Source organism: Bubalus kerabau, chromosome 12 (assembly GCF_029407905.1).
Source record: "Bubalus kerabau isolate K-KA32 ecotype Philippines breed swamp buffalo chromosome 12, PCC_UOA_SB_1v2, whole genome shotgun sequence".
Lineage (NCBI taxonomy): Eukaryota > Metazoa > Chordata > Mammalia > Artiodactyla > Bovidae > Bubalus > Bubalus kerabau.
The window spans coordinates 78547349-78560242 of NC_073635.1; the positions used below are offsets into that span (position 1 = coordinate 78547349).

A 12894-nucleotide genomic window follows, 5' to 3' on the forward strand; every position below is an offset into this window, starting at 1 on the left:
CAGTCTGAAAATCAGTCTGTATTCATGGTGTTTTTGTTTTCTCTTCTCCCTTTGAGAGACATGTAGAACACATCACAGATCATGAGTCAGAGTTCCATAAATTTTACTGTCTTCATGTTGCAATGCTCACTAGTGTGGAATGATGAGCCGCTGGAATGGAATCACCATTTTCTTTTCTTGAGAACACTTCCATGGGGATAAAAGTTTAAGCCGGTTCCTGTAGTTAGGTTTCTATGACATTCTCCTTTGTGTTTATATGGTTTGGAAAAGAGAGGGTCTATATGGATTTCATTTTTATTAAGCACAAACAGAGAGGCTTAAAGAATTTTCACAGTTCAGCACTGATTTTTGCAACTAACACAGAGAGTCTTATATGCAGTGAGTAAATGTTGCTGGTGATTTTTTAAAGTTTTATTCTAAAGAAGTCTTTGTCCTGTGTTATCTTCCTTTAACAGCCCACTTTTCCTGTAGGTCCCGCAATAGGGACAAATACGGCGATTAGTTTTGCTCCTTACTTAGCACCTGTAACCCCTGGAGTTGGGTTAGTCCCAACGGAAATTCTACCCACCACACCTGTTATTGTTCCCGGAAGTCCACCTGTCACTGTCCCGGGCTCAACTGCAACTCAGAAACTTCTCAGGACTGACAAACTAGAGGTACTTCAATTATGTTTGTGTTTTGAGATGCCTTTGGGGGTAGCAGTGTACTTCTATGGAAGTGAATGCTTGTAAGATACCAATTCAGTCTTGCAAAACAGCCACGCACACAGATTCACCTAAAAGTCGCGTATTTCATAATTCTTCTGTTTGAATTGAAGGCCAAGTATAAAGGAAATTAGTCTGTGGGAAAAGAATAAGTTCAATACAAATAAAAATCGATCGTGTGGAATGTGTATTCAGAGGCAAAATATGCAACAACCAATCACTATGTGGGTCATGGAAGTGGCTCCCAAGGGTTCCAGCTGTGTCAGGCATGAACCTTTGCTGGATCTTGGAAAGGTCTGGGAATGAGCAGCTTAGGAAGCCAGCAGCCAGGATGAAGGGGACACTCAGGTCAGAGGCGGGAGGAAGTAGGACAATGACTACAGATCAACTGGTGTGATCATGTTTCAGTACTTTAAGAGCTAGTATGGCTGCTCCAGCGCGCTCCAGCCCCGGTTGTATGTAGGTAAACAAGGGGAGCTAGAGCCTGGGAGAGTCTAATTATTGATTTGAGATATTTTCTTTAACTGACATTCAAGTCTTCTAGAAAAGTCAAGAAAACAAATTCATATATTTATAAAATGTAATTCTTAAATCAGGAGTCAAACCAGCTCACCTGGGTTTAACTTTACTGGGTTAAATTTCTTTTTAATCAGGGCATCCATTTATCTTAACTACTCCATCCTCTGATATTTAATAGAGCATTTTATATGGAGTATAAAGAATCTGATAGATTTTTCAAAGGGCTCCTTAAATTCGATCACCAATTGTAGTTAGGTGATACATATGTAAGATTAGGATATATACTGTGCTTTATCTTGGGATCATTCGAGAATGATTTTTTCAATGTTCATTTGTTTAAATATTTACTCTATAAATCTTGAAAGTGATAAAATGTTGCCTAATACCAGCTTCCTTCTGAAGTATATGGATCCCCAAATGAAAAGACTATAAACTCACATCACTACAGTTTTGATCCAGCCTACCCCTGTGATTATTGAACAGACCTTTCACGGGACTGGAAAAGTGTTTGGGGCGCCACCTGGTGGACCTGTGAAGCTTTCATGTTCAGTACGTGACTGTGTGGTTTAGAAAACAAATTAAATCAGTCGAGTTGGGAACAAGTTGTCCTTCCCAACAGGATTGGCAGACAAAGACATATATAAAAGTGATTCACGAGGACTTTAGCAAAGCAGCTTGCAATTTATTTCAAAGCAGGAATGAAGTCGATTGCACACAGAGCCCCTAGGTAAATGCTCTACACCCAATGCAGTCTCAGTCTCGAGTCATTCCACTTACAAGGGGAGGCTTACTCACAATCTGTGGGAACGGCTTAGTAATTTTTCTTTGTACATTTTATGAGCTAAAGATGGAATGTTGGATAATATCCAAAGTAGAAGGAAACAATAATTTTGTGATTTATCTGCTTGGCCTTCAAACTTGCCTGGCCACTGGTCAGTGAAACTGTATTTCCCAAGTATATTTGACTCTCACAAGCCTTCCAGTGTCATGTCAGTGACCCTTCCTATAAGTCACTAGTGATCAAGATGTGAACCACCACTTAAGCACATCAACACTGGATGTAGAGCCTGAGAAGAAATTACCATTTCACTAATAATTTTTCTCTGATACAGATATTTATAACTTGTATGTTTCTTATTTGTGTTATTTCATGTTATTGATATTTAGGGCAAGATTAAGAATACTCTTTAAATTCCAAGGAAAATTTTCTTTATACCGTTAACTCTTGATCCATGGGAATTCTCAGAGGATGGAGCGTTTTAGTTACTAGAGATTTCAGGATAATTAAGGACTGAAGAAAAAGAAAAAGAAACATCAACACTTCAAAATCTATCCTACTTCCTTCCCCCAGGCCCTGATTTATCTCGTCCCATATTTCTCTCCTTTTTATCTTTTCTTTATTGTCAAAAATAATAATATTGTGACTGAAATGAAAGTTTTGATGTCTTGGGTATCATAGTTCTTCTAATCTATGATTAGAAGCCCACCTTATCTTGTAGAGCAGGAGAGATTTAGGGGAAAACGGGAGTATTCACATTCACCCTGCCCCCCACTTCCCATCCTCAGGGAGGAGAAACAAGTTTGTCACTTCTCCTTAATTCTTTTTGGAATTGTGCAGCTATGATGTTGTGGCTGGATCCTTGGTGAAATAATCCCTCCACGCAAAAAACCCCGCAACTTCCCAGAGTTGTCATGGTAGGAGATGTAGTTATATACAGAAGACCAGATTTTATACATACATATATGTGTGTGTATATAATCTCTGAATTAGTATATATATAACATATTTTCTTTCCTTCCTTCCCTTCTCTATAAAAATAAATAAATATAAATAAAACCCAAGAACAATGGGAGCCTTGTTGATTTTTCTGTTATCTTAGCTGAAGTGTAGATTTTTAGTTCCTTGCTCAATACAGATTCTCACCCCAGCAAACAGGGCGAAGCAAAACTCAAGTGATCATAGTTTGCCCGGGATTCCAGTGACTTGGGTTCTGGACAATCGAATGTTGATTGTAAATGGCACAAAAGCCAGCATTCAAAGAACGGGAAAGCATCTTCTTCTTCTTCTTTTTTTTTTTACTGCATCGCATGCTCCTCTCCCCCCGTGTCCTAGGTCTGCAGGGAGTTCCAGCGAGGAAACTGTGCCCGGGGAGAGACCGACTGCCGCTTTGCACACCCCGCCGACAGCACCATGGTCGACACAAACGACAACACCGTAACCGTTTGTATGGATTACATAAAGGGGCGTTGCATGAGGGAGAAATGCAAATATTTTCACCCTCCTGCACACTTGCAGGCCAAAATCAAAGCTGCGCAGCACCAAGCCAACCAGGCCGCGGTGGCCGCCCAGGCAGCCGCGGCCGCGGCCACAGTCATGGTAAGTGGGGCGCGCGCGCCGCGCACCTTCCCCGAAGCCCGCGCGGCCGGAGCCGCGCCTTCCGCGCGGGCACGCGCACGCGCGCCTCGCCGCCGGGAGCGGGGCCGGCTGGCGCTCCCGCTGCTCCGCTGCCTCCGTCCTGTCGTGGTTTCCCCGCCCCGCCCGTTTCGTTTTCGTTTTGTTCCGTTCTTCCCTACTTCCCTTCGCAGCACAATAAGTAAATCCCTCAGGCGGGCGCAGGGAAGCCGGGGGCGGGTGCGAGGGCCCCTCCCCAAGCCCAGCGCGCCTCTCGGAGCGCGGACGCGGGCGGGACCGGGCTAGAAGGACCAGGGAGGCGGCCCGGAGCCGGGGAGAGAGAAGAACCGGGCGGAGGATGGACCCGGGCCGGGAGCCACTGCCCCTATTTTTTTGCTCCCCACTTCTTGTTACTTATTACAAAGGCCATGCTGCAAACTCGCTCTCTCCCTAAAAGAAAATTTATGCAGAACATCAAGTCATGAAACAGATGAAGATGGAGCTGTATGGATGGTGCTTTGAAAAATAATAATAAAATAAAAGGCCTGGAAGCTAGCCCCAAGTCCCCTGAGTTAAAGGCACAGGCCTCCCCAAGCACCTCTGGGAGCCTGTTAAAGCTCGACTCAGGCCCCCCGCCCCAGACCTTTGGGATCAGGATTTAAATTTTCAAACATTCCCCAGGTGGATTGTATACATAGTAACGTTTGAGAAGCAGCTGCCTAGAACACGCTGTTGTTCGGTCGCTAAGTGAAGTCCGACTCTTGGCAACCCCGTGGACTGCTCTTGCCAGGCTTCTGTAGTCTGGGATTACCTGAGGGCACGTGAAAGTTTATGAGGGCAGCCACTTCCCCCAGGTTTCTTATTTGGGTGTGACCCGGCCTTGCGCCTTTTCTTTTCCAGCTCCCCGGGAGTCCGTTGTGCCGCAAAGTTTGAGCACCACCAGCACAGGGTTGTAGAATTAATCTGTTGTGGTGTGGATCTCTGGCTTGACGTCAGTGTGTTTTAATGTGTGATAGACACTGGATAATCCGTGAGACCTGGCGCTCATCGGGCACTTGCTGGATGGAATAAATAAATTAGGCAGTTTTCCTTGCCCTCGCGGAGCTTGGAGTTCAGTAAGTGACAGGGATAACTGTCCTCCATGACGTGATGGAAATGCATCATGGGGTCCAGCTTCTAGAACTATGAAAAAATCAGTCCTTATTCCTTAGATAACCTGTTAAATACAACAAACCACGGGTACTAACCTTTAGCGCTGAGCCCTGAATTTATCTGAGTTATCTGAGCCTTGATTTATCTGCCTGTTACCTAGAAGTGGGTTTCCCTGGTGGCTCAGAGGGTAAAGAATCTGCCTGCAAAGCAGGAGACCTAGGTTCGATCCCTGGGTGGGGAAGATCCCCTGGAGAAGGAAGGGAATGGTAAGCCATCCCAGTATTCTTGCTTGAAGAATTCCATGGACACAGGAGCCTGGCTGGCTACAATCTGTGGGGTTGCAAAGAGTCAGATACAAGTGAGCGACTAACACAACACACACTACTTGCAGTCCTAACATCTGCATAATCAACATGTTCTTGAATCACTGAAGGAGAGAAGTGGCAGTCCTAACATCTACATAATCAATATGTTCTTGAATCATTGAAGGAGCAGTGTACCTAGAATAAGTCAATGGTAGATGACCTGGGTTGATGGAGATTAAGAGAAGAAATGCCATTACATTTATACACACCACCTGATTTCTTTAAATTGCCAGTCTACGTGCCCTTTTCCGTGCAGTTGCACACCCTTCTCATCAGAGTGCACAAAGGCTGTTAGAGTGGATGTCAGTATGTTTAGTTACTGTAGTTGCCTCGATTGTTACACTGTGCTGGGCTTGGAGTCCTGATACTTCAGGTGGGCTTGCAGCATCATCAAAGACAACCCAAAGGAATGTAGTTTCAGAACAAACGCATCAGGTTCTTTCTGACAATGACATGAAAGTTACTGAATCTGCAGTGTCTTTTGAAAGTGAGAGGCTCATTTGAAACCAGTTACAGTTGGATGAAGTCAAAGTCTTCTTACTCTAGTAACAAGATTACTCAGCACCATGAAGGAAAAATGATTATCTTATTTCTTTAGGAGAATGAATGGGTGTGATGATTGCAGCCAGAAGATATTAGTATTCCATTCACCTGGGTTCCATGCCTGAGCTCCAAGAATTTCTGTAGTGTAGTTTTTACTGTTGTCCAGGAATGTCTGCTTCTTTTGATTAATTGGACCCTGACAATGAATTCAAAGCTTTGAGTCCAGAAAAAGAGGCATCTCTTCCTTCAGAGCCTTATACTTGTCCAATACCTCTTAAAACATGGCATCATCCTCACCAGAATTTTTCAAATGTGAAAATAAGTCAGAGCTTCTCTTTGATAATTTTAACACAAAGGATATCTGGTCTTCAAGACAACAGTCTTTCTTCACACACAGACATACACACACACACACACACACACACACACACCCACCCACCCATAATGGGGCTGCACCAGAAGATACTTATTTTGAAAAAGGAAACAAGACCAGCTGCCATCAGCTAGTCACGAAAACATGTTCAGGAACTTTGAATTCCATCCTACTTGTCCATATCCCTTTCTTCTGCATTGAAGTAGCAGCTCTGGTTACTGTCATCCACGATTCTTGACTCCTCAGGTTTGGTCTTTACCTCTAACGCCCAGCAATTGGTTCGCTTGCCTTGAAGTTGGCTTGCTCCTTGATCCAGAAAATGAAATGCCTGGCTACATGCACAGATGCTATAGAGAAGGCTCGGAGAGGGGACAGAGGATCAGAAATGTTGGTGAAGCCAGCTAGAATGGATGCTCAGTATCTGGCACATAGTAGGGGCTCAATTAAAGAGAATCTGGTTCTCTGCGTAGGTGCCTAAGGATGCTCCCAAGGTTCACTGGCCTTGGGGATCTCTGAGGTCTGCTCTAAGCCTCAAGATTTTTCAATATAGGTAAACATACGGCTGCAGTCACATAATATCCTCTAAAACAGAACATCTGTGTACTACAAAGGCACATTATATAACATATAACTGTATGATTATTCACCCATACAGTTTTTAAAATACATTCCACACATATCCCTCAAAGCGTGAGACATGCAAGATATTTATATGTCCACTCCAGGAGCTGTGTGTTTCCTTGAAAAGACAAGATATTTGCATCTAGTAAAGAAACCCAAGTGAATGGTAGAAAGAGAGATGCTCTCCGTGTCCAGCTCACTTTAGAGCTCTCAGCTTCTTTAAATTCCTAGTTTATTATAATTTTGATGGAAATTACATTCATCAAATGCGGATTGGAAAAAAGAGGACATTAGCCTTTCAGGTGATTATCCTAGGGAGAAATACTTAATATCTCTTTTTCTACTCGGAGACTTCGTTAAATGATCTTTTGTTCAAAATTTTGTTCACGAGCACCAGGCTTTAGAGACATAATCACTCTCCTAGTTAGCATATCAGAAAAGATCAACCCAAGAGTAGGTGTGTTGTTTATCTCCCAAGGACTGAAAAAGTGAAGGGAAGAATGGAATCCAGAAAGTCCAGGCCAAAATGATTTTGAGTTTAACCATCCAGTTAATAAGCTTTCCTGTGGCTCAGACAGTAAAGAATCTGCCTGCAATGTGGGAGACCCAGGTTTGATCCCTGAATTGGGAAGACCCCCCCTGGAGAAGGGAATGGCAACCCACTCCAATATTCTTGCCCAGAGAACCCCATGGACAGAGGAGCCTGGTGGGCTACAGTCTGTGGGGTCGCAGAGTCCAACACGACTGAGTGACTGACACGTTCACTTTGTTTGATCCAGTTAATGTTAGTGCACTCTGTGAGAACAGGCTATGGAGCCTTATGTAGTTAGTATAGGCTCTTGTAAGCAAAAAAAATTTTTTATTATCTAGCAATGTAAAAATATATTGGAATAAAAAAATAAAAGTGGTGTCATGAAAGTTACATCATGGCAGACTGACATTGGAGGAAAGAATATGCAAAGCTTTCTTGTTCTGAATCTTGTTGGTTTTTTCAGATGTTCACAGTTCTGCCTGTAGAACGATGATTTTCTCTGTGATGGCCTCTATCCAGACTGCCTTCCAAAACATCTTTTCCATTGGCCATTCTAAACCTCTTCTCTCCCTACAGTCCTTTCCACTTTATTTCTAGTCCCCCGCCACCAACTCACCCTTAGCCCTTTATCTCCTGTCACTTTCATACTTTTAATCCTGAAACATCAAATGATGAAGAACAGCTCTTTATTGGCCAAGGAAAATGTCATTCATTGTTCCCATTTTAAGGGTTAAATACTATCACATTTTCTTCTAAATGCCATACTTGTAACTCAGAGCTTTAGAATAAAACATTTTGTATTTGTTATACAAGCCTTGGGGATTTACCTATTGTGCTAAACATAGAAAAGGGGTATTTCATTTTTTTTTTTTTTTTGCATTGGAGCTATTCCTTTGACTTTATTTTCATAGAATTCCATCATAAAATTTTTAGATTTCTTACAACAGTTATCAAGGAACAGGAAGATTTTCTCATCGTGGTCTAAATCAATCACTATTTATTATTATTTCAGCTGTTTAAATGAAACTATCTGCCCAAAGGATGGTTATAAGTTAAAGATATTATCTTACTTCTTATATTCCAAGCAGTTCATTGCTATTTTTTAGCTGTTTTTGCTATTTTTAGCTATTGTACCTGTTCTAGCCAAGAGTTCCACCTCTCATTAAGTGGGTTGGTCACTGATTGTAGTTAAAAGTACAAATAGAATTATTAGATAAAATTATTTTGATACCCGAGGACATCAAATACCCTTTAAAGGGTATTTTCTCAGTGTAATCCCGGTAAGTTGTTTGCCATAAATTGAATAGAAATTTCAGATGTGGTGGAAAACAGAATGGAAGATAAGTTAGTCATTAGAAACCATACGGTGGAATGAAATGGAAATTTGAGAAACCTACTCTTCAAATTCAAAACTTGTTAAGTTTGGAAGCTTACTGCATATTGCCAGATGCATACTAGCAGAGTGAAGAGAAAAATTGAGACAATTATCCACATAATTCAGACAAAAAATTAAGATCCAAACCCAAACCGTTTTGCCTAGATAATCTTGTGTTTGAATATTTTTTTGCCTGAATTGTTTGTCTCAGTTTGCCACTTCATTTTGTTAGGCTAGATCATCATTAAAACTTACGTTTATGAAAGTTAAAGACGTAATTTTTTTTTCAACTTGGATCTTATACATAGTGCATTCATTATTTTATATTTGAAAACTAACTTATCAGAAGTTCTTCAATCCTGTGGCCCTTGAAAGTTTTGCATTTTTTTCTGAAGCAATATAAAAATGCTTATGGTGTGTATGCAAGCTGCTGTTTAATTAACTTTCCTGAATTTCAAACATCTATATTTTACTCTCTTATATGCTTTTAACTAAGGTATAGTAGATGCATTTTTGCTTCAATACTAATTTAAGGTGTAATATTCATTTCTTTAGAGAACATTTTTGTTGTTGTGCATGCCTAGTGTTTTGTACGTTGTATATTGCATTCAGAATATTTTTTTCCTTCTCACCTATCCACAATGCAATGCCGTTCCCATGATGCACCTCTGCTTGCTGTTTACCTGTATGTTAATTCGCTTGAATCCCATTGGCCCACTGCCATCATGTGCTCGCTGCCTGTTATTAAAAGACTCAGTCGACTGCCAAAGCAATGAAGCGACCTCTCGAAGCATCTGTAGACCTGGTACTTTGACCTTTCACCTTTCGCTTTGCATGTAGCTTTTCAGAGAACCATCGAGATTTGTATTACTTGTAAAATATCGGTTGCAAACAATCATTATGTTTAATGAGAAAAATTCAATAAGGTGTTTAGCCATCTCATTTTCATATGTAATATGTGGAATAAATTAATCCTAACCAATTTTAATACCTTTTCCAAAAGAGTGAAGCAAATTTAAATTACTTGGCTCGTAAAAAATGCTCATGATAATCCTAATTAACCTTTAAATTCAAGAAACTGCCATTTTTAGTTAAAGAAAAGAATAGGTATTAATATTCATAACACAAATGCTTCCTCCCCCTCCCCCCCTTAGAATAGTTTAACTCATTTTAAAAGCTGAAGTCATTTTTCGCTGTTGTTGCTTGATAGTTTTTCTTTTCCTTAGTTAAGATGCTACCGTTTTGGGGTTACCGAAGTCATGCTTTCGCTCGCAATAACAAGTTCTCACTCATTCGACATTGCCGCTGTTTAAATTAAGGTGCATGGCAGAGGCATCTCCTTAGCTGTCGTTTTTTAAAAGTTTGTTGCGATTGATGATCTCTGTAGACACTGAAGGCGTGTTTACTTTGAGTTATACATGTCTTCTCCGATTCTTCACTTCTAGGCCTTCCCTCCTGGTGCTCTTCATCCTTTACCAAAGAGACAAGCACTTGAAAAAAGCAACGGTGCGAGCACCGTGTTTAACCCCAGCGTCTTGCACTACCAGCAGGCTCTCAGCAGTGCCCAGCTGCAGCAGCACCCCGCGTTCATCCCCACAGGTGCGTGCCCTGGCAGTCCCGAGTCCTGTGTCCCTGTGCCCTCCGTCATGTGCTTTCTTTCTCATTCCTTTAAGCTGTTTGGTGGCATCTAGTTTGCTTTTTCAAAGGTACGATAAATACAGCCTGACACTTGTCATTGTCCTAGCTATCTAGATAATTTACCTTGCTTGGGAAGATAGCTAAAGACGGTTAGGATTCTAAAGCCAAATATTCTGTAGAGTTAAGTGACCAACTGAACCTATGAGAAGCAAATAGCAGTTAGGGCTTTGGGTTTCTCGTATTTACACGAACTGTGTAAAATTGTTTATGTAAAGAAGACCTCTTATGTGTGACAATTGAAACTTGTCATTAACCCTGAATGACCTAAAAATAGCAATTCCAGTAAATACTAACCTTTTTTTTTTCTATTCCTATTCAGAGCACTAAAAAAAACAAAAACAAAAAAACAAAATGAGGCTATTCAAATTAAAGCAATCCTCTACTCATATTTTTACATCCATTCTCTCTCTTTCGCCATCCTTCTCAATTTCCACCAAGTTCACAAATATAGAAACCTCTTATCCTCAGTTTCTAAGCCAATGCCTGATAATAGTAGGTGCTAAGGTGCTTAACTCTGTCGTTCTACTAAGAAATGAATTCTATTAATCATAGAATCTTGAAGGTTAAAGGAGTCTTAGTGATCTCCTCATCCAGTTGATTGTTTTACAGATGAGAAAGCTGAGGCCCCCCAAATGTGAAGTGACTTCCCAAGGTGGCAGGACTAATGAGAAAAAGACCTAGAACCCAGTTACCCTGAGACCAGTTTGATTTACATGACATGACACCAGCCAGCCTCCGTATGTGGAGGCCAGAGTCCTCTTTTGGAGTCTGGTGTAAAACATCAGATAAAAGTGAAGAAGCAAAAATACAATACATGCCAACCCTCCTCCATGTTTTTACCCACCTCCCTGACCACAGACCTATATACATGTACAAACACAAAGAGTCACCATAAATGGCTGGGGTTTTGACCTTTTAATCTGAGCTAAACGCAGGGATAATATTTGCAAAATAAACTTTGCTAGAGGATCCAAAAAAAAATTTTTTTTAAAAGAACCAGGAGTGACTTAAGCTTTAGTGAGAAGACTGTCCATTGAATTCTTAGTTTGAAGTCAAAATTTTCATCCCGTGATAGTGACTTAAAGGTCAATATAGATGAAGAACAATTTTATCCTAAAGAAGCATACTGATCCCAATCCACTTGGGTGGACTTTTCAGGTTTCTTACCCGTTTTCTTAAATACTGTAGCATATCTGGAATTAACACAGGAGGGAGTTGAATAAATATTTCTATCCTATTCTTCATATAAAATCTATACTTTGAAATGAATTATTATTAAGAGTATTTAGATTGTAGTAAAAATATCAACTGAGTACAGTGGTTCTTAGCGTACAGTTTTCTTAGTTTAGTTCTCTTAACATAAATAGACTCACAGACCTATAGAGTGAGTCTCTAAATCAGTAATTATCAGGGCCTCACTCTTGTCCGATTTCAGCCTTAATTGGTGGCATTTAAGGGCAGTTGTAGCATAGCAGTAATAGTACTTGTAATCCACTTGAAGGCACATGTTTATAAAATAATTACTAGAAGGTAAACTTTTCTTGAGGTTCTGTGTGGTTTCTCCAAGTGTCTTATTTTATAGACCTCATCACTAGATGTTTTAAGGGAGAAAAAAATATGGAAGAATATACTGAGGGGGAAAACAGAAAAAGGCAAGTCCTTTCTGAAGACTGGGTAGTAAAGCCACCACCATTTCCTGGGAATGCCTCTGAAACCCTGGAGCTAAGCCATGCAAAAGACTGAAGGCCTCTAACCCATACTTAACTCTTCCTCTTTTTGTCAAATCACTGGAAGAATTCTCATTTAAAAATATTTCACCTGGAAACCACTTAAAGACTGCCAAAGCACGAACAAATAACATTCCTGTTTTGCCATGACCTGATTAGAGTTGGTGAGACAACGTGTAGAGGGCCCAAAGGCCGTGCTGGGTGCTGTGGTTGTGCACTTCCGCCCTCTGCTGGACTCTTTAAGAACTGTTCAAATGTGTCCAGCAACCCTCTGTTGAGTGAGCTTTGGGAGCCGAACAGTGGGTCCTAGTCCACTTAATTCTGTGCTTTAGAAGTATTTACATCTGTAACATGATATAAATATCGTGAACAGACATGTGGATCTCATGCTCTGAAGCGTATTTCAACTTCTGTGAAGTTTTCACATGTTTCTTTTAAATGATGAAAGAATAATTTTATTAAAAGGATTTTAGCATAAGTCCTGGGCTTCCCAGATGGCTCAGTGGTAAAGAATACGCCTCCCAATGCAAGAGAGGCAGGAAACTCGGGTTCGAGCTCTGGGTCGGGAAGATCCTTTGGAGGAGGAAATGGCCACCCACTCCAATATTCTTGCCTGGAAAATTCCATGGACAGAGGAGCCTGGAGGGCTATAGTCCATGGGGTCTCAAAGAGTCAGATGCGACTGAGTGCACTTGCAAACACACACACACACACACACACACACACACACACACACACACAGCATAGTCCATCCCTTAGTTAATTCCATAACAGAAAATTCAGTGTTTATTTTCCTGTAGTTTTTATTTCAGCTTTCTTTCTCATAGGCCACATTTTTAGCCTAATTTAAGATGACAATGATGATAATCAGTCTTTGTTAATCATTGTTGTTT

At 40.9% G+C, this 12894-nt stretch overlaps 1 protein-coding gene across 5 annotated transcripts in view; it reads left to right on the top strand.

The window, feature by feature from the left end:
- MBNL2 (muscleblind like splicing regulator 2) overlaps window positions 1–12894 on the top strand; it is a 166082-nt gene that overhangs the window by 118882 nt on the left and 34306 nt on the right. For 3 of the 5 annotated variants that reach the window (XM_055542868.1, XM_055542869.1, XM_055542867.1), the window contains 4 exons: window positions 456–656; window positions 3337–3600; window positions 9328–9381; window positions 10022–10175. In XM_055542868.1, coding sequence (XP_055398843.1) covers window positions 456–656; window positions 3337–3600; window positions 9328–9381; window positions 10022–10175 — 673 coding nt within the window. The remainder of the gene's footprint in view (window positions 1–455; window positions 657–3336; window positions 3601–9327; window positions 9382–10021; window positions 10176–12894) is intronic. The other 2 variants (XM_055542871.1, XM_055542870.1) reach the window with 1 other exon arrangement.